The sequence below is a fragment of the Musa acuminata genome, chromosome BXJ2-10 (genome assembly GCF_036884655.1).
Source record: "Musa acuminata AAA Group cultivar baxijiao chromosome BXJ2-10, Cavendish_Baxijiao_AAA, whole genome shotgun sequence".
Lineage (NCBI taxonomy): Eukaryota > Viridiplantae > Streptophyta > Magnoliopsida > Zingiberales > Musaceae > Musa > Musa acuminata.
In genome coordinates, this window is record NC_088347.1 from 24499901 (window position 1) to 24523356 (window position 23456).

The 23456-nt window shown below is 41.9% G+C and overlaps 4 protein-coding genes across 4 annotated transcripts; 3 read left to right on the forward strand and 1 right to left on the reverse strand.

Annotated features, from left to right (window-relative positions):
• Positions 1-3137: 3137 nt before the first annotated feature.
• Positions 3138-4840, forward strand: LOC135624595 (U-box domain-containing protein 27-like). Its single transcript, XM_065128380.1, has one exon. The coding sequence runs from the start codon at positions 3424-3426 to the stop codon at positions 4735-4737; it is 1314 nt and encodes a 437-aa protein (XP_064984452.1). The 5' UTR covers positions 3138-3423; the 3' UTR covers positions 4738-4840.
• A 9272-nt stretch (positions 4841-14112) lies between these two features.
• Positions 14113-15950, forward strand: LOC135624597 (serine decarboxylase 1-like). The gene is made up of 5 exons (XM_065128384.1): positions 14113-14477; positions 14563-14794; positions 14868-15061; positions 15130-15263; positions 15334-15950. The coding sequence occupies exons 1-5, from the start codon at positions 14189-14191 to the stop codon at positions 15901-15903; spliced, it is 1419 nt and encodes a 472-aa protein (XP_064984456.1). The 5' UTR covers positions 14113-14188; the 3' UTR covers positions 15904-15950.
• Positions 15951-16013: 63 nt separating this feature from the next.
• LOC104000305 (transcription factor VIP1) lies at positions 16014-20400 on the reverse strand. The gene is made up of 4 exons (XM_009422317.3): positions 19808-20400; positions 19115-19247; positions 17921-18005; positions 16014-16526 (listed from the first exon to the last, which is right to left on the reverse strand). Exons 1-4 carry the CDS (start codon positions 20341-20343, stop codon positions 16282-16284), a joined length of 999 nt encoding a protein of 332 aa, XP_009420592.2. The 5' UTR covers positions 20344-20400; the 3' UTR covers positions 16014-16281.
• Positions 20401-21263: 863 nt separating this feature from the next.
• Positions 21264-21903, forward strand: LOC135625869 (histone H3.2). Its single transcript, XM_065130983.1, has one exon. It carries the CDS (start codon positions 21343-21345, stop codon positions 21751-21753), a length of 411 nt encoding a protein of 136 aa, XP_064987055.1. The 5' UTR covers positions 21264-21342; the 3' UTR covers positions 21754-21903.
• The last annotated feature ends 1553 nt before the right edge of the window (positions 21904-23456 follow it).

The following is a 23456-nucleotide window of genomic DNA, read 5'->3' on the forward strand; positions in this document are numbered from 1 at the left end:
TATGCATGCCAGTTAAGAGCTTATAAAGAAGGAAAATAAGGGTAAAGTTTTAGCAAGTAATCTACACCATTTTGGCAAAAAATAAAAATAAATCCCATAATTTACATATTGGATGATACGATAAAGTCATTTCTCAACAATGTTTCCATGAAGTCGTCTAACAAAATTTTCTTCTAATGCAAGTTAGGATCCTACTCTAGATCAATGGTTAGGGCAAACAGGAAGACGGATCCTTCCAAAGACATAACAACCATTTGCCAAGAACACGGGTCAAGAACACAACAGTTTCTGTGATTCAAGGACTGATGAAATTAATTTGATCAAACTTTGTCAAAAGCCCCATTTTTGAGGCAGTTTGAATAATGTATTTTTATAATATCAAAATTCAAAAGCCTATTGAAAATCTACCTTCAGCACCACACCATCTTTGTGGTACTTGTACTAATGGCTGTAAGGACGTAGGTATTCATGCATGAATTCCCTTTCTGATGGATAAACAAAATTGTGCAGGAAAAATATTTTTGGTGCAATAACTATGAATTAGTTGGTTTAGTAAAGATTAAGATGGCCATGTTAGAAAGCATGAAAAGATTCACGAGACAGGCGGATACATGGATCATGCAGTGTGGTAGGATTGAATAGAAAAACCATTTGAGCCGATAGTTGCTACAGTGGCAAAATCCCATACCACATTTTAAATTATTCATAGAAAATGAACCTCCAATGGACATGGTCATCGACTTTGAATCACATAATCTTAGCCCTTAGCTTCCAATAACTAGCCTCTTCCTCACAAACTTTATGGGGTTTATTTGGATGATCACATCAACTTTGGTGGAAGTTGCATAATAGATCTCCACACAAAATAGAGAATTCAAGGGGAATATGATGTTAGCTTTTCTCTACCTTCAGATAAATAATGTTGTTGCTTGTTCCATTTTCCGAGATCCATATGCAAAACCTTTGGGTCAACAGAGAAGTAACAATAATGAATGGATGGATGGTGTGACCTCTAAAGCCTCTAAAAATACCCAAATATCCGACACTAGCAATCAGTCATTCTCTGTAGGTTTTCTAGCCTGCATGGTTTGGTGAGGGTGTGGAGATGGACAGGTGGATGGTTGGATGGTGTTGATGGTAGTCCAATGGTTGAGGTGTCGGCCATAGGAAGATGACACAAAATGCGAATAGTCATACCTACAGGGAAATACACCTTAAAGTACGTTTTGCAAATATAACAAAGGATGTCTACAGTTGGTGGAATCCAAGTCAAAGGATGACTACAGTTTTGAATAGTCATATCAGTACTACTTTACTTTTAAAACATTTGGTGGAATCCAAGTCAAACTGTTAGACTTTTACAGTTGTTTTCTGGCCCACTTTTGAAATGGTCAAGGACTTTGACTCCCATGTCATCCGCTCGTCTTAAATGAAAGCCAACTGACATCTGAAGTTTGATCTGAGACGTGGGCTATCCTTCAACCAAGCACCAAAAATTTCATTGACTTGGGCCTTTGACTTGTCAAATGGGAAAACGTTTGAAGTGTGCCATCAGTGATGGGAAAACGTTGAAGTTCACAGTGAGTGAGCTTGAGCAAGGCTGTCATCTTAGAAACCTTGAACCAAACTCGTAGGTGGGGACTACTACACTATGTGATCTTGAAATTTTCATTTAAAGCTTCCCAACAAGAAAGTGGAAACACTTGGAATACCACCTAAATATTTTGACCCCAATAAGTAGAAAAGAATGACTAAGTTACAGTTGTACTTAATAACATTTTAATTCATAGTCAATTAAGGACTGCTACTCATGATTTATATTGGGACATGCGTTGATGTTGAGAAAACTCTGCTGACATTAGGTACTGATTTGAGACGATCTCATACATCAAACCTCACTGAAATTGTAGTTAGGTATGTGATAGAGCTTATATATGAAATCATACAGTTGCACGTTGATGTTTACAAGGAAAAAATCTATAGTTCAACTTTTGAGGGTAAAAGACATGCAAAAAAGAGAGCAAAACAAAACTAATGGTTTGAGACGAGATGACCAGATGATTAAGGCTTAAGCAAGTATTGAAGATGAAATGAACAAATCTAGCTCAACAAAAAAAGGTCCACTGGTTTTAAACATATGTTGGGGAAGGGCTGGAACTGGACTTTAACTTTTGGATTTCTACATGATCCTAAATGGATGGTTTGCATTGATTGGATTAAAAACAACAGCTGACAAGAATAGACAGAATATATGACATATTAGGGGACGAGAACCAGAGGATTTATACTAGAGGTCAGGTGAAGCCTATTGACACTGCAAATTAAGGATGATTTGGAATCCACATATGGGCATAGGACTTCATTTTAAATTATATTGTTTAATTTACAATTCTAGCTCTTGTGAGATGGAATACAATTAAGCTTCGTAATATTGTGTTCAGCTAAATAATAAAACGAACACAGAAATCATTTCTAAGCTCGACTCTAGCTGAAACGTGAACATCAATCCAAATTTTCCATGGAAAACTACAATCATGTTCAATTGTCAAATCACAAGCTGCAACCTAGTCAAACTTCACCTACTTCTCCTTAAGATTTTCCATTCTTTTTTTTCTGTATTCGGTTCTAGATTGTAAAAATAAGTTATTTTGACTCCCAAAAGCACAAGACTCAAAGGAGAGATTGACCAAGAGAAAAAAAAACCAGCAAGCTTCACGCCAAATCCCAAGCTAAGCTCCTATTAAAAGCCAAGAAAAATCCATGATGAAGGACAAGTTGCAATTATATACTAAAACAAAAAAAAAAACTAATTTTTAAAGTTGAATTATCACCCCCAAACAGAAATCTTGAACTTTCATTATGACTGCAACAGGAATGATATCAGATAAGCTTAAACTTGTTCGATAAGAACGCGGAAACCAAACGAGTCAAAGGAAAGCAACCACTAACCAGTACTCGAGAGCCCAAAGTCGCGTGCGTGCACCTTCTTCTGCACAGGTGGGGCCCGTCTCCTACGTGATTGTTGTCCGCGTTGGCCCGTTTCCAAGTCTCCCATATTTATTGCGCTTGGGAAGACCAGCAAAACGCCATCGACCAATATAAAGCTTAAGCGCCTACGACAAATCCACGAAAAAAATGTCACCCTGTCCCTCTCCTACATTTATTACTGTTGTTTCGCCCACCCCGAGCCAACATTTTCCTCACCTTTGTTCCGATCATCCACATTTGACCAAAGACCAAACCAGCTTGCCCGTTCAACGCATCTTTTGGAATAATAGTAGTATATGTAGTAGAGAAGGCATTCTCTACCTTTCCTACCTTTACCTCCTCCAACATCATATATGCTTCCAGAACTGTTCTCCTGCAATCTCTTCGAACACCTGTAAGCAAAGAGACAAGAAGCGAAGGTTTGAGGGAAATATTATGATGAGGAGGAAGCAAGAGAGACTGGAGCAGGGATTGCAGGTGAAGGTACCGAGCCCGTTCCGGTGTCCCATATCGCTGGACGTGATGCGGTCACCCGTAAGCCTGTGTACCGGCGTAACTTACGACCGCGCCTCCATCCAACGGTGGCTTGAATCCGGAAACACCACGTGTCCGGCCACAATGCTCCCTCTCCCTTCCACCGACCTCGTCCCCAATCTCACCCTGCAACGCCTCATCCACGTCTGGTCCTCCTCCGCTGCCTCCGCCGCTGCTTCCCCCACCCCTCTCGTTTCCCGCCGCATCGCCGGAGGCATCATTCGCGAGCTCCGCTCCGCCTCTTCCTCCACCAGTGACGACGATCTCGTGCCCCAGCTCCGCAAGCTCGCCGACTTCTTCTCCGCTGACAACGTCGACGATACCGACAAGAACGACCTCGTCAATGCGGGCGGCTGCGCCTCCGTTCTCGTGTCTCTTCTCCTCGGAAGAGATTTCAAGTTGGAGAGCTTGGTGGAGGTGGCTAGGATTCTCGCCTTGATCCTGACCTCCGATTTCGTCGAAGAGAGCAACAAGAAGATCGCGGTCTCCCATCTTTGCACCGATCTCGATCGATCGGTTTCAGCTTTGATTCGAGTTTTGAGGGATGGCAACGGCTTGGAGTCGCGAATTGACGCGGCGATTGTTCTTGACGCGATCATCGCCGCGTCTGATGCGGGAACGAAGGTCCTGATCGCCGAGGAGGTACTTATCAGAGAGCTGGTCCGGCTGATCGAGCCATCCGATGAGAAGGGAGCTGCGATGGATCGCCGGGCAGTCGAGGCGGGCCTGGGATGCCTGGCAAGGATCTCGACGGCGAAGCGGGCCCGCCCGCGGGTGGTCCGCGCGGGGGTGGTCCCAGCGCTGGCGCGGGTGCTGATGGCAAACTCAGCGGTCGCGCCGGCTGCCACGGCGGAGAAGGCGCTGCGGGTGATGGAGGCGGCCGCGGGGTGCGCGGAGGGCCGGGCGGCGATCTGCGAGGACGGGGCGGCGGCGGCCACCGCGGTGGTGGCGAGGATGGTGAAGGCCGGGAGGGAGGGGGCGGAGTCGGCGGTGGCGGTGCTGTGGAGCGTGTGCCAAGCGTTCCGGGACCGGCGGGCGGTGGAGGCGGTGGCCGCGGCGGAGGGAGGGGCGACGAAGATGCTGCTGCTGATGCAGAGCGGGTGCTCCCCGGCGGCGAGGCAGATGGCGGCCGACCTGCTCAAGATCTACCGCGTGAACTCCAAGAGCCGCCTCGCGGGGTACGATACCAAGACGACCCACATCACCCCCTTCTGATCCCAACAAACCACAGACAAAAATAGAATAAAACAAAAAAGAATTTGTAAATTGACAGAAAAATTTTTATAGATGAAAAGTGACACAAAAATGATGAATCTAACTTTTACTTGTTGATGATGTTCATATAAGACATGATGAGCAAATAATAGTGATGCGAATGGCCATTCCACCGTAACATCGTGCATAACGTTCGCGGTGGTTCAGTGCTTCTTTACCGAGAGACTTCGCGTGATGATGTATGGGGTGAAGGAACGGTTAGTATTTGTGCTCTCGACATGCATCCTTAATGGATGGGTTCACAAACAAGCCATCTTATTCATACACACATAATTATGTGTGGCACAAACACAAAACTACGTCGGTTTTATTCATTTTTAAGCTAAAAGTCATCTTCTTTTTCTTCTTTCATTAGGAAGCTCGATATGGCCGACTTATTGTCATGGTTTATAGGGTTGGTGGATATCAATAACCCAAGTGGTTCTTTTAGACTTAACATTGACTTTAGGGGGACAAGCATTAGTCAATTAGTGGGCTTAGGTAAGAACCCATATCCAACTATGTGCCAAAAATAAAAAATTCTTTTTAATTCTGAACTGAAGCCCAAAAAAAATTTTGATGCCAAAAACTTTGGCCAACTTTTAATGTTTATCCTTTCATGATAAGTGATTTCTGGATTTTACCTCTAAATTCAAGTTTAAGATATGTGTTATTACAAAATCTTAAAAATATAAATATATAATTATATAACATATTATATTATTCAAATTTATATTTGTTAGTTTGGCAAATCCCATAGTCTCACATAGGGAAAATCAAACTTGTTGTCTCGTATTGGAACTATAAATGAGGGTCTGGGCTTTGAAGTCAGATGTACCACAGGCACCACAAGAAAACCTACTTACGGTTTGAGTTTTTCTTGTTTAGTAAGCTGAAAGTGTTTTATGGCATAGGAACATCTTCCTAAGGCATTTGTAAGTATCCCTCTTTTATAGTAGTAATTTGCTCCTCTTTCATTCGTCGATGTAGGTCAATTGACCGAACCACGTATATCTGGTGTTCTGGTATTCTTGTCGCTTTTATTCTTTCCGCTTTATTGTCTTTGTTGGGTTGCCAAAATTACCTTATGGTAAATTTCCTAGGGCTAGCTCTAACAAACTGGTATCAGAGCCTGGTTCTGGGATCTTTTGGTAACGATGACAATAACAAAGATTGTTGTCGAGAAATTCGATAGAAATGTCAACTTCGGCATGTAGCAACTCAAGATAGAGGTCATTCTGGTTCAAGACGGAATTGATTTGGCACTTCAGGGTGCTGAGAACATTCCAGATGGTACGTCAAAGGAAGATCTTGCGGGTATGGATAAGAAGGCCCGATCCAGCATCATTCTAAATCTCTCTGACGAGGTTTTACGGGAGGTAGCTACGGAGACTACGACTAAGAGCATATGGGACAAGCTTAAAGCCTTGTACATGAAGAGGACAGTGGAGAATCGTCTCTACTTGAAGTAAAGTCTATATATGCTTCGGATGACTGAAGGTACATCTATACTCTCACATCTTGATAAATTTGATTCTTTGGTTATGGATTTGGAGAATATAGATGCAAAAATTGATGATGAGGATAAGGCTTTGTTACTCTTGTGTTCTCTTCCCCGATCTTTTAAGCATTTCCGTGATACTTTGATTTATGGAAAAGAAATAGTTTTGTATCAAGAAATTAAATCTGCACTGAAATCTAAGGAGTAGATAGACAGGAATATCACTGGGGAAAGTAGAGAGAATTAGGCTGAGGGTCTGGTTGTTAGGGGGAGAATGGATAAAAGAGAATTTGATAGTAGTAGATCTAAATCTAGATCTAAATCCAGACATAGAAATTTGGAATGCAGATATTGTCATAAAATGGGGCACATTCAATCTAATTGCTTTAAATTGAAAAATAAATTAAAGCAAAAGGAAAAATTTGTTGAGAAAACTATTGAATCCGCTGAAGTTAGTGTAGCAACTGATGAGAATGTTGGAAATATTTTTCTGCTATTGATGACAGGACGATGTCTAAAAATGAATGGATTTTAGATTCGGGTTGTTCTTATCACATGTGTCCCAATAGGGATTTGTTTTCCACGTATGAATCTTGTAATGGTGGAATTGTTTTAATGGGCAATAATGCCGCATGTGATATTGTTGGTAGAGGCACAATCCGAATTAAAATGCATGATGGTATTGTGAGGACGCTCACTAATGTTAGACATGTTCCTGATTTAAAAAAGAATCTCATCTCTTTAGGCACCCTAGAGGCCCTTGGGTGTAAATACACAACTGAATGTGGAGTTATGAAAGTTTCTAGAAGTGCCCTTATTGTTATGAAAGCTTGTAGGTCTAGTAGCTTGTATATTCTGCAGGGAACTACTGTCACAGGTTCGGTTGCAGTTTCGTCATCATCATTGTCTGATTCTGACATCACCAAATTATGGCATATGCATTTGGGTCATATGAGCGAAAAAGGTTTGAGCATATTGAGCAAAAGGGGTCTACTTTGCAGACAGAGTACTGGGCCACTTGATTTTTGTGAACACTGCATTTTTGAAAAGCAGAAAAAAAGTCAGCTTCACTTCTCCGACAGTTCACAAAACAAAAGGTACTATTGACTATATTCATTCAGACCTTTGGGGTCCAGCTCATGTTCAATCTAAGGGTGGTGCCAAGTATATGTTGACTTTCATTGAAGATTATTCCAGGAAAGTTTGGGTTTATTTTCTGAAGCATAAAAATGATGTTTTTCTAACCTTTAAACAATGGAAGGCTTTGATTGAGAAGCAAACAGGTAAACAGATTAAGCAGCTTCGAACGGATAATGGCATGGAATTTTGTGAAGGTGACTTTAATGAATTCTGCAAAAATGAAGGAATTGCTCGGCATCGCACTATTAGGAAGACGCTTCAACAAAATGGTGTGGCCGAACGTATGAACAAAACACTCTTGGAGAGAGCAAGGTGTATGATCTCAAATGCATGGTTGACAAAAGACTTTTGGGCAGAGACGATTAATATGGCCTGTTACGTTGTCAACCGTGCTCCTTCTGCAGCACTTGACTTTAAAACTCCAGAGGAAGTTTGGTCAGGTACTCCTGCTAATTATTCTGATTTTAAAATTTTTGGGTGTCCAACATACATGCATGTAAATGAAGGAAAATTAGAGCCTCGGGCTAAAAAGTACATTTTTCTTGGATATGCTTCTGGGGTGAAAGGATACAGATTATGGTGTTCTGATCCCAAATCCCCAAAATTTATAATCAATAGAGATGTTACTTTTGATGAATTATCTATGTTATCTTCCAAAGAAGAATCTACAAGTTGTACAAATGATAGTGCGCAGAAGCAGGTGAAGCTTGAGATTGGGAGTTCAGATTCCTTTAAGTCGAACTCTTCTACTCAAAGAATGTCAGTAGGTGGTCCCGAGTCTACTGATGCAGATGATCCAGAGGAAGAGCAATATTCCATAGCCAAGGATAGACCATGGAGAAATATTCGACCACCACAAAGATATGCAAATTTGGTTGCATATGCTTTGTCTGTTGCAAAAGAGACAAGTGAAGTTGGTGAGTCTACTTCCTACTCAGATGTAGTTTCTTGTGATAATTCCGCTAAGTGGTTGATTGCGATGAATGAAGAAATAGAATCTCTTCATCAGAATAGAACTTGGGATCTTGTGAAGCCGTCTTTGGGTAAGAAAATTGTTGGATGCAAATGAGATACTAGTGTTGAGGGAAAAGTCCTTGTTCAGAAAATTCATACGAAGGACAATCCAGCTGATATGTTTACGAAGCCTCTTCCGGTTTACAAGTTCAAGCAGTGCTTGGACTTGGTTGGTGTTCATTGTTGGTGATTACCCGTTGGGGCTGTTATGAAGAAAGTGGAGCAAGTTTTGTTGGGACATGCCAAGGTGGAGATTTGTTAGTTTGGCAAGTCCCATAGTCCCACATCGGGAAAATCAGATTTGTTGTCTCGTATTGGAACTATAAATAAGGGTCTGAGCTTTGAAGTCAGATGTAGCACAGGCAGCACAAGAGGCACCACAAGAAAACCTGCTTACAGTTTAGGTTTTTCTTGTTTAGTAAGCTGAAGGTGTTTTGTGGCCTAGGAACATCTTCCTAAGGCATTTGTAAGTGTTCCTCTTTTATAGTAGTAATTTGCTACTCTTTCGTCCGTTCCCTCTTTTATAGTAGTAATTTGCTCCTCTTTCGTCCATGGATGTAGGTCAATTGACCGAACCACGTATATCTGGTGTTCTGGTGTTCTTGTCGTTTTTATTCTTTCTACTTTATTGTCTTTGTTGGGTTGCCAAAATTACCTTGTGGTAAATTTCCTGGGGCTAGCTCTAACAATATTCGCCGACATCAGTTCAAAATAATCTATCTCCCTATATTTAAATATAAAATTATATATATTGACCCTCATTAGACTCTAAATTATTAATCTATCATTAGCTAATTATCATTAGCAAACTGATTTGTTATGACTATTTTATTTTCTAATTTTTTCAATAATGTTTATGAAATCTGTTTAGTTCAATTAGAATCAGATAAAAATTTATTTATTATTTATTTATTATTAAGAGTCCAAGTCCTAATAAATTTTGGATGAAACTTTATAAATAAAAATGTAACTATTTCTTTTCGACAGATAATAAAATATTATTTAATCTTTTGACTATCCTCGAAGTAATCAACCATTTTCTCTTCTTTCTTCTACGATAAAACCGTTATAGTTATAAGTTTTATGTATTATCCTCTCGCTTTGGAGGCAAAGGTTCCTATCACTTTTACATTACACAATTATCCTCTCGCTTACCGTATCGTTTGCGCTGTATCTGTTTCCGCATGCGCTCAGACCTGCCATTCTTAGTGCTCTCATGGAAGCTTGACTCTCCTCGGGTATGGACTTTCTCCCCACAGCCATGGCTGACAACTTCGACCTCTCCTCGGGAAACCACGATATAAAGGGAACGAAGGGCTGCTTTGGAGAGCACGCACCCCCCGCCTCCTGCAACGCGTCCACGATTCATGGCTTGCAGAGAGACCATGCGGTTGAGGGCGGCCATCACCCTCCTCGTGGCTATCATGGCGACGCTCTCATCTCAATGCAGAGCCTCGTTTCCGTCACCACCTTCTCCTCCACTCCAATTCCACCACCGTGGAAACCAACTCCCCGCGACGCCCGTGCGCCATGCAGGAGCTCAGCCTCCATTCTATTACCACCCATCGCCAACACCAACTGTTGTCGACCAGCCGCCGCCGTCGCCAACTCACGAACGCCGCCCTCGAGACTACTGGTCGCGGTCGGTTTTCCGTCCCGGCCGTCCTCGTCACCAGCCGTACAGTTTCCGGTTCCCACCACCGACGCTGTAGACGTACCCGGCCCTCCAACCGATGACCTCCAGACTCCACCGCCACCAACACCATCAAATAAGCGTCCGCTGCCACTTACCTTCTGCCCAATATAGGGTGGGTAAGTATTTTTACGAGTAATATAGCTTGAGTCTTAAAATTTTAGAGAGAGAAAAATAAGACATGCTCAATCAATCTTCTTTCTAGTTTCTGAAAAGAACTGAGAGTGAAGTGATTCAGGTTGATGTAAGAATGTAAGAAGTATATAATGAGTTATATTGAGTGGAGATAACTCAAATGTCTTCTAATTAATTTTATATGTTAAAATTTTAATTTTATCAATAGATATAGGTCGAGACTTATCGAATAATATTAAATTTTACGTTGACTTTTGATATGTTTTTATCTTTCTCCTCTCCCTCTCCAACTAGTGATATTAGAGCCTAAAAGATGATTAAAAATAAGCTATGAAGATTAGAAGGAGCGTGAATCAAAAGTATTTTCTTTTCCAGATATATAACAGTAAATGAAATACTCACTGAGAGAGTGATTATTGAGATTGATAAGTATTTTGATATTCTTGAAGCTAGTATCTAAATGAGATAGGAAATCCGAGAAAGAGTCTTAGTGAAAAAAAAAAATTCTTGACATAAGGTTTGATTCTTCATATATATCTAGTGGGGAGAGCAAATTATAAAGAATACTTATGGTACTCTTGAGTTTCTCTCTAGAATTTTTAAAGAGGGTGAGAAAATAATATAAATTATTTATAATTTATAAGAAAATTTGTGATTAGATGGGAATAACTCGATGTCTTATAATTGATTTTATATAATGAAGAATTGATTTTCTCCATACAAGTAGGCGAAATTTATCGAACCATATTAATCTTGTATAGACTTTATAATATGCTTTTGATTGTTGATCTCTAAGTTTTTTTTTTTTTTTTGGTTACTTTTGAAATTTTTTCTCTCTCCAAAACGAGCTTTGATATCACTTCGTTGAAAAGAGAGAGAAAATCAGATTCTTTAATATATAAAAGGATCTTGAGTTATCTCCACTTAAATATAATTTTTATTATACACCTTTTACATAAACCTAAGAAACCAGTCTCTCAAGTCTCTTTAGAAACCTTAAAGATTATCTTAAGAGTAACCAAAATGCCTTAACTCTCTCTCTCACTAAAATTTTAAGACTTAAGTATATTTATAGGAACAAACCCTAATTCATTAAGAAGGTTTAATTTAATTAGGACTCTACCAATTAATTTAAATATAATTATAACTCATAAAAATACTTAACAACCCTAATAATCTTCACCTTGATAGAGTATATTTTTTTTTACTTTGTATCTCCTACATAAAAGTTTGAAGAATTCATTATAGCTATACAAATCGAATTAGTTCATGGTCCAACACTTGATTCCAATAAGCCCGTCAATATATCCTGTATAGCTAAAATTGAATTAGTGACATTAGTTGATTCCTTAATTCCTTATAGAGATCTATATCTCACAATTTTACCATTAGTAGGATTTTTTTTCTCTTGCAACCACTAGTAGCCATAAGTACTAACTATCATCTGAACATGCAACCTATTTTCATTAGGATCATACAACCCTAAGTAATTTTTAGAATCTTAGCTTTTAGTTATAATTTTGAAAATCTACGAGACTAAATGAAATTAGATTCCTTTGCATCTTTGAAACATAAGTCATATCTTCTAAAGTATACATCGCTTCATATCGTTGAAACTTATTTGAACATAAATAATTCTTTAGTCATTTTGATCTTCATTTCATCGACACTTATGACTCTATTATAGAGTCATCGTCCAAACTCAACTTACTAATCATTTTATCATTTAGTGAATCAAAATAAATCTTTCTAAGAGTAAATATGAGTAAGACAAGCGAAATCTAAAAACCAACTCTTCTGAAAATATACATTGTTATTGTTAGAAATTATAAAAATATCTTCATTATAAGAGAGTAATCACAGGCCTTTTCTTTTTATTTCTTTTTCTTCAGATAATTTCGCTTGATATGTTTATACTATTTACATCTATAATATTTAATATTATAAAAAAAAATTGATTCTTGATCTCAACCCATCGTGTTGAGATCCACCCCAATCAGAAAATCCTCCTCATCGACCTCCATCTTAAGTAGCTAATGTCTCTCCATCAATATTCTCATATTTATCTTTTTTTTTTATAACATAACACGCTATGACTTCTTCAATTTGCTCTCGAGTATTATCTCTACAAAATTATCATAGAAGTTGGTAAGAGATTTGAGAAGCAACAGTGACTTATTTTTTTTATCAATTTTGATATCAACTTTCTTATTGATCTAATATTCATTTGAATATGTTCATATACTCTACCAAATCTATACATTCCTTCATCGGTTTATATAACTTTCATTTCATATACAACTTGTCATTTTATCTTAAGCTCGTTTCAATTTTTGTCGCTCATTTTTTTTTGTTTGTCTTTTCATTTCTCCAACATTCTTGCTAAGTTGAACAAGAAAATCTTTCACATTCCTCTATCCTAAGATGAAATTATTTCTTTAATCAAATTTTTACACACTAAAACTAACAAAAAATAACTCACAACATCTTTATTGAATTGCCACCTACAAATCAATTCTGCACACATTATTCCGGTTCAGACCGACCCACAAAACTTGAACCGACCGGTTCAATCTCCAGATTACGTTCGGCTCACATGTCAAGGCCAAAACCAGCCACCATAATCTACAACAATACGTGTCAAGATACGGTTGGGCCTGCACGGAAGGATCTCACGCGGGTACAGGGGATCGGCAGTGGTCGATTGGGATCCACGTAATGTGTCCCCGGTGGCACCATATCGCGATAAAATGTAGCGTTAATCTCGTGACCGTCAACATCTCACGTTCTTTTGGCGAGTTAATCGGCCTACAACTGTCGCTGTCGACTCCTCCATCAAACAGCGTGGATGAGTCGATCGTGCTTGCGACAGCAATCAATTCACCCTATGATTCGTCGAAGCTCTCACCGTAACATATTTATATACGTAGATGGCGCGTAGCTCATTGTGGATGGAATCAATGATCTGTGTGTGACGTCGCCCAATAGTATCAACGTGCCACGCAAGCCAAAAATCATTATTACGTTCCTGAATAACCATGCTGGAAAAAGAAAAGAAAAATAAAAATACTTTTTCCCAAAAAGATATTGCAGATTGACTCCACCTAATAATAATTCAGACCCCACGGAATCTGGTCAATTTTAATATCTCATGCGTGTTCATCATGCGAATTAAATAAAGGAAATGTCTCCGTCTCCTCCATGTGGGTAGCTTTTGTATTCGCCCTTTGGATTATTTATTTATTTGATCCTTTTATTTGTTTATGGGCGTGGATTGGGGCCTATCCTTATCCGACGTGGTCAAGTAAGCTGATGTGTAGTATCACTATCATAGGTTGGAATTGACGCGTGATGCCTACTTGAATTACACGTGGCGGGCGAAGCCGGGATGGGCACGGAAATGAATGGCATCGTGGTCCACATGCATGTCGCCATGATTGAGGTAACGATCGATGAGATGGCGTGGCCTCGATGGCTCGTGGATGGCCACATCAGCCGTTGCCTTCGTCCAGAGGAATTCTGCACGTGCTGCGACACGTGGACACGAGAGCGGAGCGAACCCATGCCGACGACGTGATCGTTTCCGTTCTAATTGGACGGCCACTCCCTATTTCACTATACCCCCGGCGCGGCGTCGTGGGACCGTCTTGTTATCCAATCAGAAGGCAGGTGGCCGTGAACGGCGTGGTTCGGAAGGTATCACCGACCTTGTCCTACAATTATGGAGTCTCGACTGTTCACACCTGTCCCGAGAAGACGACGGTAAATTACAACGCAGACGTCGAAGTATCTCTCCGTTTATCCCTATAAATACTCGCTCCTCCTCCTCTTCCTCTCCCTCTCCCTCCGCCGCCGCAGCTCCCTCTCTCTGTCCCTTCTCAGTTCTGCGCCTTCTCTGTTACTAACTGTGCGTTTTTTGAGGGGTAGACATGGTGGGAAGCATGGGCAACAGTTTCATGGACTCGCGGGAGGAGGAGGAGGAGAAGACGGAGCTGCTGTGGCCGGAGGAGCTCGAGCTCGCCAATGGCAAGGCGTCGGAGTCGAACGGGGCCGGCGAGGACAGGGCGATCGTTCTGGGGAGGAACATGCACACGGTGTCCTTCGCCATCAAGGAACCGGAGTCGGACGACGAGCTCACCGGGGAGCGAGAAGGCTACATGGCCAGCGTGCTCGCCAAGTACCGCAAATCCCTCGTCGAAAGGACCAAGCATCACTTGGGTTGTTCTCCTTTTCGACTTCAACCTCCATGCTATTATTCCATGAGATCTCCTCTTAACTCCCTCTGTTTTCTGGTCCTCCGCAGGCTACCCATACAATCTGGACTTGGACTACGGGGCACTGAGCCAGCTACAGCACTTCTCCATCAACAACCTCGGCGATCCCTTCATCGAGAGCAACTACGGCGTGCATTCCAGGCAGTTCGAAGTGGGCGTGTTGGACTGGTTCGCTCGCCTCTGGGAGCTGGAGAAGCACGAATACTGGGGCTACATCACCAACTGCGGCACCGAAGGAAACCTTCACGGCATTCTTGTGGGGTTCGTGCCCATCTCCCATACCACCATCTCTCCACAACACAACCCCATCGTCTTCTTCCAAATGGTGTTGCAGGAGGGAGAGTTTTCCGGATGGGATTCTCTACGCGTCGAGGGAGTCTCACTACTCGGTGTTCAAAGCAGCAAGGATGTACAGGATGCAGTGCGTGAAGGTGGACACTCTGACATCCGGCGAGATCGACTGCATGGACTTTCGAGCGAAGCTGCTGGATCACAAGGACAAACCGGCCATCTTAAATGTCAACATCGGTGAGTGAGTCCTCCATGTTTTCCTCCATTGTTCCACCTTCTTAATCTCATCTCTTGGTGCTCTGTAGGAACGACTGTGAAGGGAGCAGTCGATGATCTCGATGTGCTCATACAGACTCTCGAGGAGAGTGGGTTTAAGGACAGATTCTACATTCATTGTGATGGTGCTCTGTTTGGGCTCATGTTGCCCTTCGTCACGCGTGTATGTGCCTATCAGACGTAGTTAGTATGTCACAGGTTCCAACATCACTCTGATACCGGTAATTGGACAGGCACCCAAGGTGACGTTTACGAAGCCGATAGGGAGCGTGAGCGTGTCGGGTCACAAGTTCGTGGGATGCCCCATGCCCTGCGGCGTCCAGATAACGAGGTTGAAGCACATCAATGCCCTGGCGAGCAACGTCGAATACCTGGCGTCCAGGGACGCCACCATCATGGGCAGCCGCAATGGCCACGCCCCGCTCTTCCTCTGGTACACCCTCAACCGGAAAGGGTACCGGGGATTCCGGAAGGAGGTCCAGAAGTGCCTGCGCAACGCGCATTACCTGAGGGACCGGCTCATGGCGGCGGGGGTGGGCGCCATGCTCAACCCGCTCAGCAGCACCGTGGTGTTCGAGCGACCCAAGGACGAAGGGTTCGTCCGCCGCTGGCAGCTCGCCTGCGAGGGCAACATCGCCCACGTGGTCGTGATGCCCAGCGTCACCATCGAGAAGCTCGACGACTTCTTGGACGAGCTGGTCGCCGGGAGATCCGCCTGGTACCGAGACAGGAGCCGCCCCTCTCATTGTATCGCTGCAGAGATCGGGCAGGAGAACTGTCTCTGCAGTATGCATAAGAAGTAATGTTTCGTGATTTGATCAAGAAGAATAAAACATCCAACATTTGTTTTCTTCTGAAAGAAAACATTGCAGCAATTTCGATAAAGTGTTTTCAATTGCAGAAAAACACCTGATGAAGGCAGATTGAAATCATTCCATTAACCAACAACAGTGTTACACATTCCAATGGAGAAACAAATAAATAAGAGATCATCATGTGGATATGAATCTCCCTATCAGCTCTATACAGAATAATAGCGACCAGCATACTGTTCATATCAATATTTTGCTTGACGGTACAAAGAACAACAATTCCCTAAAGGAAGTACTACGAGATACATTCAGCATAAATAACCTTTAATTTATCTTACTTGAGATCCATCTATGTCATGGAGTTTGCTATCACATGAAGTCCATGGGATCACCTGGGGAATGGACATTAAGTGACTGGCCATTGGAAGACATTTGAGATGGATGCAGATGCTGAACTTGACGCCCACTTGGGGGACGCAACTGCTGTGGCTGAGAGTAGTCGTTTGGTACAGATTGCTGAATCCCTCCGTTAAAACGATTTCCATTCGTATTTGGAAGCTGACCAGTTGCTATTTTAAGCCGTTGCACTTCTTCCCTCAAAGCCTCGTTCAAAGCTGCATCACGAAAGAAAAGATTATGATCGGTAACATAATGCACCACGACTCAACCTTCACAATTAGAACCTCCAGGTAGCAGATGGCATTTTGCGCTCAGGTTCAGGAGTCCTGAGCAACAAGATTTGGCAGGAAACTTCACATCTTAGGGAAAAAAAAAACAAAAAAATAACTTAAAAAGGAAACTGGCATATCATTTCCTACTCGCACACCGGTGATACCATGGCACCAATTTTAGAACAAAAGAAACTATTACAATCCTTAAAAAGCTTTTCTACAGATGATTTATAAAACTAGTATAAATCGCAAACACAATCAGGACAGTTAGAGCAAATGGCAGCAGCAACCTCCACAGTATAATCCACAACAAATGGTGGGTTCTTGAGCTTGGACCATCAGACAATTCACACTTCTCAGTTCGTTGGACTTAGTTTCAGTTTCCCTCTACAAGATGATTAATCAGAAAACTTGTTTGACTAGTACAAAATATTTGACTTTCTATTTGCTTATTTATCTGATATATGTATGAAGCTTTGTGTTTGTTAGATGACCCAAATTGTTCAGGCATGACCTGGCATACTAGGAATTTAAGTATCTTTCTTTTACTGCACTTATAAACAAACTACATTTGTGTGTCCAAAGCCCAACGCTGGAAGCAATAAGAACAAGTAGAAGATTAAATCATGGTAATCTAATTTTTTCCAGAGTCTAAAATGCAGAGCACGACATGTCATGTTAGGAAAGTGTTTTTTGTCCACTCTCCTTAAGAGTTGAATTTTCTAACAAAATGACATTTATGTGCCCAAAGACCAATGCTGGAAGCCTAAGAAAAGTTAGAAGATGAATTCACAGTCATCTAGTTTTTCCAAAGTCTACAAGCTACGCAGCATTCATGAGCCATGTTAGGAAAATGTCTTTCTTTCACTCTGCTTAGAGTCAAATTATCTAACAAAATAACATTTATGTGCCCAAAGACCAATGTATGGGAACAAGTGGAAGATTAATCATGGTCATCTAGGTTTTTTCCTAAATCTAAGCTGCACTGTACCGTGGTTTCCATACCAAATTTTACTTCCAAACATAATAAACAGTAAACTACAACAACAGACCAAATCTAAACTGTTACAGGGACATGTTTGTATCTTTTGCCAAGAAATCATCTGATGCATGATTTCATTTTATGATTTTTATAAATAGTTAAAGGTCATCTGACAGATATCACTGCAGTTAATTACAATTACTTAACACGATATACAATTTTCTTCTACCCATTCAGCAGTATAACTAGAAGGGAATACTTGCTTGGTTTTGTTGGTGAACATCTTAAGCTTCAAATGCACTAAGAAAGCTCAAGATTAACTGAGCTTAGATTAGCAAACATCAAGAACACATACCATCACGAAGTTGAGCTTGTTGCTCCATGGCCTGCAAGCGCAACTTGAGTTCCCTGTTCTCAGCAGTCAAATCAGTAGTATCTCTCTGCATTACCAAAGAGTCAAACATTAAACCACTGTGCTTTCGTTTTCTGAAAAATAATAACAGTAATATATTTAAAAAAAACAATTCAATTGTTAAAAAGTAAGCCCATTAATTTGATCTTGTGGAAAGAACCCTAACGAATGTGAAATGTGAGACATGATGATTGTGGAAGACAAGAGATAAACAAATAATATATATATATTTAAATTCCTGTGAGGATGTAGAAAGCAAATATATAATCATCTTAACAATTGAATAGGATGGGAATTAAAACTGGATTTATCTCAATGCAGAACCTTAACTGTTTCTAGAAACAAATGTTTCACATTTCCTGCTTAATCATGCAACACTTCCTGATTTAATTGCTAGGCTATTAATTATATAAAGTTTGATGATTGTGAACAAAGAACTGAAATCATATTTGTTCAACCCTCAGTTGTTACACTTCATTATGCTACTAGATAAGTTTCTTCGTTTATCGAGAAGAAGAACTAAGACAAATGCAAGGTTTTAATAGTAGTGACTGTTAAAAATACAAGAGCATTTATCTTATACATCCATGCTATAAAATTCAGTCATGATAAACTATTAAATAGAAAAGGACATGTGCAGTGAAAATATAGACGTTCCATGGTACGCACGAGACAAGGGTTGTAAAACTCATAATTTGAATAAACAACTGTATCCAAGTATTTGATTGTTAGAAATCACATATCCTAGAGGAAAGAGAAACCTCCGAAGAGAGAACATGAAAAAAGAAGATAAATAAACTTTGATTACTATTAGCATGAAAGATAAGGTTTTCACAACTAGAATAGTAGCAAGCTGTAAGTTAAATATTTATGCTCAACAAGTAAACAGTAAACAAAGTAACAAACTGTAAGTTCAATTTTTATGCTAAAAGCACAAAATAATTTGCAATATGCATACACTTGCAATATAATTATCACTAGCAACATCACATCAAAAGGACATCAATTAGATTCAACCACTGAGAAAAAGGAATGCAATCCGGCTTGACTAAAACCAAAGAAATCCCGAGAGGAACACAAAAATTTTGCCAATATCTAAATATCAAAAGACAGTGGAAGCCCATCAGTGGTTCATACCTGTAAAAGCGTGAGCTGTGCAGAAAGAGTGGTTGCTTCAGTCTGAAGTGTTTGCACCTTCCGTTCAAGTTCACTGGTGTAACGGACCTTCCTTTCCTTCGATCGTGCAGCGGATTGCCTGTTCGCAAGAATCCTATAGCAAGAAATAGGAAAAAAATTCTCAAAATTATAGATAAGTAAACATCTTTTGCCATAACTTGGTACGTAGAATGAAGCCAAATTGAGTGACACTTGACACATTAATCTAACAAAAAAAGGATTGAAAAAGGAGCAAATATCAGATTTTTCTACATGAAGTGAATATAACGAATTAGGAGTATGCAGGAAAGGGAAAAAACACAAATTAATTCAGAGTAAACAGGAGAAATGGATCTTACTGCCATCAAATTACAATAAACCAAAAACAAGAAGGCCTCAAGTCCAATTTGAAGTAATATATGGATATTACTGATTAAAACAAACGTCATCGACCCATAAATCAAATCACAGCGTTTTGGAAACGAAAAAAGGATCAGTTCTTGAAACGTACGAAAGAAGCAAAGGAGATGATTTGAACTCTATGCAGAAATTAGTAACTGAAACATCCGCAATTAACCCAGAAATCGAATCACATGTCGTCGGAAAGCAAAAGAACACAAAAGTTCTTCGAAAGTTACAGAAGCGAGCAAAGGAGACGAGGAAAGAAGATTATGCCTTTTTGCTCTTCTGGGATCGAGCAGCGACAGCTCCGCGAGCTTATCAGCCGTCATGGCCTTCTTCGCGTAGTCTGACAGCGGCGGCGCCGACTCCCCCTCAAACGGCGAGATGGACCCGTCCATCGATCCGCTCCGCCTGTGGTGTCCTCTCCTTTCCTGCGCTCCTCCACCGCCGCCGCCGGCTGCCGCTCCGGCCTGGAACCCCATCCCCTCGAAGAGCGCGTTGTCCACCGACAGGCTCCTAAGGTGGGTCCCCGGGACGGGCCTCCCGGACGGGGCCACCGCGAGGGGCGCCGGGCATCCTCCTATGTCGCCACCGCCGGAGACGTTGTCGTCGGACAGCGAGGGGAAGTCGATGTCGGAGATGCCGCAGTCGGGATCTGCGTCGAAGAGGAGGTCGTCGGGAAGGTGGAGGAATGTCTCGGAGAGAGCCCGCCGGTGGGCTCCGGCAACGGTGCCCCCGCGTGGATTCGGCGGCGGCTGCGGCGGGATCTGTCCGAACCGATGTGCGGCGGTCGTCGGCGTGCCCTCCATCTCTGATCTCCACGGATCGGATGGTGGACACGATAACCCAAAAGGCAATGGACGGTGGAATTAGTTGGTGGACTTTAAGAGTATGATAGTAAACAAAACTACTTCCACACCCGAATCTGTTACTTCCGTTCTTACCTTTCCAATCCGCGCATCTTATATCACTGGACCACAAAACCCACCAATCAAGAGGCTAATAAGATTTCGGGTATTTCATAAACGGGTGCCGTATGTAACTTCGACGTTGTTAGGGGCCAAAACGTAAACATCAAATTCGACAGATGGCATCATGTGAAGCACCACCGCGTCTGTTATTCTCAGCCATTTGATCAGAGCACGGACGGTGATGGGTGGCGGGGGCAAGGTGTGTGCTGGTACTGCTTCGAGGGGACCGCACGCCGAGTACGGGATAAGAGAGACTAGGACGCGAAATCGATCATTGACGCTCGATCTCAATCGGACGGCTGGAAAGACTAGGAAGCGGGTCCATTTGACTGTTAAATTCGACTTTAGTCTCGTGAGCCCCCCTTTAGGAAGCAGGAAGCTTCTTCTCGTCTTATCGTCTTATGACTTCGTAATCCCTCAACTCGCTCACATGTTAACTCATTAATGGACAGTGGGATGAACTATATTGATCATAGATATATAGTGAGCACAGCCAATGGGATGAACTAAAATAGTCTATCTACGTGTTAGGCATACAGATTGGCCATCATGGTGGTGGGCTATTTTTAGCTACGTGGGTTGTAAGGTGTAGGTGATCGCGATCCGTGTGCTACTTCATCAGGAAATCTTGACCATTCGCTGAGGACCAATCTGACGATCCATATCGACTCCCGCCTCGGAAACACACCCAAATATTTTCGAATTCCCCGAGGACCCGCCTCGAATACGCTCTTCAAATACGCGCCATTCCGTTCCATCTTCCCCATCCCATCTCGATTCACATCCCGTCGTCCGACCAAGAAGTTTTAGCCACCTCTTTACTCAGAGCCCTCGGCGATGGCGCGTACGAAGCAGACGGCCCGGAAGTCCACCGGCGGGAAGGCCCCGCGGAAGCAGCTGGCGACGAAGGCGGCGCGGAAGTCGGCCCCGGCGACTGGCGGCGTGAAGAAGCCACATCGCTTCCGCCCCGGGACGGTCGCTCTGCGGGAGATCCGAAAGTACCAGAAGAGCACGGAGCTACTCATCCGGAAGCTGCCATTCCAGCGTCTGGTCCGTGAGATCGCCCAGGACTTCAAGACCGACCTGCGCTTCCAGAGCTCTGCGGTGGCGGCGCTGCAGGAGGCCGCCGAGGCATATCTCGTGGGTCTCTTCGAGGATACCAATCTCTGCGCCATCCACGCCAAGCGGGTGACTATCATGCCCAAGGATATCCAGCTCGCCCGCCGCATCCGGGGCGAACGGGCCTGATAGTCCCAGTGGCGCTTCTCTTCTTTCTTTTATTTAGGGTCTAGATCTAAGAGTCGATGGTGATGTGATGTGGGGGTAGAAACGAGGTCGGTGGTATGTATGGTATGTTGTGCATGTTAATCGAATGGGTTTATGCTTCTTTGACCAGTATCATATAATTAGTTGATCTCTCCAATTTGTCTGCCACTGAGGAATGGAGAACATGTTTTAGTTTGGGTGCAGGAGCAGGCAATAACGTTGAGATCGTCTTCTCATCTTCTGCTGCTACTGGTTCTGCTCTAGTTGGAGAAGCCTGGCCAGACGCGTCATCGCCGGCCTCTCTGCATCTCCCACGCAAGATGCATCCTGGGAAGAAAACCTAAGAGAAATAAGGTGAGCTGTTTCTCTATAAAGATTTCTGAAATTTCACTAATTTGATTCATTCCTTGGATTTACACACTCTTTTTTGCGGCTTGTTGTATCCAACCTTGTGCATTTGTTGATTGGAGAACACTTTGCAATACCAAAGCAAATGACGAATCCTAATTAGTCGATTTGCACCAATTTTAGAGCATCAGTGTGTGTTAAGTCTTCACCAATGCGTGTTTGTGTGTGTGAATTGCTGATTTCTCGATAATAGATTATATTTATGTGGCAAATTAAGCTGAACATCGATTTAAGATGAAACTAAACCTTTGTTTTTAATCTGATGTGTTGTATATGCTAACAGCCAACAGATGAACATTATCCACATGGTCATGCAGCTTTTAATTCTTCTTGCAATGATATATGTTTCTGTTTATGAGATGAACATCTTACATTCTGAAACTTCCTGAATGATATCAAGCTATTTTGTGTGACAGAATTGCTGGTTTTGAGTGCTAACAGTTCTTAGTAAAACTGGGGTTCAATTAACAATTTCTTTAGGAAGTTTTCTGGTGGGCTGACTATAAAATTATCTGGTTATTGATTGTGTGATAAGGTAGTTAGTCAAGGTATGATCTATGTTCATGATATAGTAGCTAACTCTCATCCTTGTATATTTATAAACATGTGATTATTGTTGATGAATCTTTGTGTGCATGACTTGGTTTGATTTTGGATGTGCATGGTTGCTCATATGGAGACTTGGATAGTGGAAGTGAGTGTCGGGTTGGGTTGAGCTGTGGGTCTCGTTGTCGACTTTTTTGTCGCCATCCCCTACAGTTATAGTTAAGTTGAATAAGAATGAGTTGAATATGTAAAGTCTCTTACCATTGATCAGAGAGTTAGCTTTTATACTTGCGAAGGGGTGATTGGTCGTACATGGTTTCTTTAATAATTATCAATTTTTTGGGATAATGGCTTGTACCTTGTGGGTAAGTGCTCATTGACCTGTGCAAGTCGGTGCCATTCAATATTGGTTTGAGTTTCGCAGAATGGTGCCTTGGTGTTTGGTGTCGAGCTTGCTTTTTGTATATGAGTGTCGATTGATCTGTACGTGTCCTTGTCATGCAGTATCATTTTGAGCTTTCTAGAATGGCTTCGCTGTGTTCGGCGTCGAATAGCCTTTCGTGATATTTATTTGTTGTCACGGTGTTGAAATGAGCTATGTCAATCATCATCAAGAATCATAGTTAAGCCAAGTTGTAATCACAATTTTCTTAGCTACGTTTCTGCTCTTACATGATGACAAGCCATACACAACTTTGATTCACTCACAGCAATTGAAAAGAAGACATGTG

What these genes read in the sequence shown, in the direction of transcription:
- LOC135624595 (XM_065128380.1), top strand. Translation starts at nt 3,424, where the DNA reads ATGATGAGGAGGAAGCAAGAGAGACTGGAGCAGGGATTGCAGGTGAAG.
- LOC135624597 (XM_065128384.1), top strand. Translation starts at nt 14,189, where the DNA reads ATGGTGGGAAGCATGGGCAACAGTTTCATGGACTCGCGGGAGGAGGAG. An exon ending in AAGGACCAAGCATCACTTGG is followed by an intron (nt 14,478 to 14,562) that starts GTTGTTCTCCTT and finishes GGTCCTCCGCAG; the next exon opens with GCTACCCATACAATCTGGAC. An exon ending in TGTTGCCCTTCGTCACGCGT is followed by an intron (nt 15,264 to 15,333) that starts GTATGTGCCTAT and finishes GTAATTGGACAG; the next exon opens with GCACCCAAGGTGACGTTTAC.
- LOC104000305 (XM_009422317.3), bottom strand. Translation starts at nt 20,343, where the DNA reads ATGGAGGGCACGCCGACGACCGCCGCACATCGGTTCGGACAGATCCCG. An exon ending in GATCCCAGAAGAGCAAAAAG is followed by an intron (nt 19,248 to 19,807) that starts GCATAATCTTCT and finishes TTCTTGCTATAG; the next exon opens with GATTCTTGCGAACAGGCAAT. An exon ending in CACAGCTCACGCTTTTACAG is followed by an intron (nt 18,006 to 19,114) that starts GTATGAACCACT and finishes TTGGTAATGCAG; the next exon opens with AGAGATACTACTGATTTGAC.
- LOC135625869 (XM_065130983.1), top strand. Translation starts at nt 21,343, where the DNA reads ATGGCGCGTACGAAGCAGACGGCCCGGAAGTCCACCGGCGGGAAGGCC.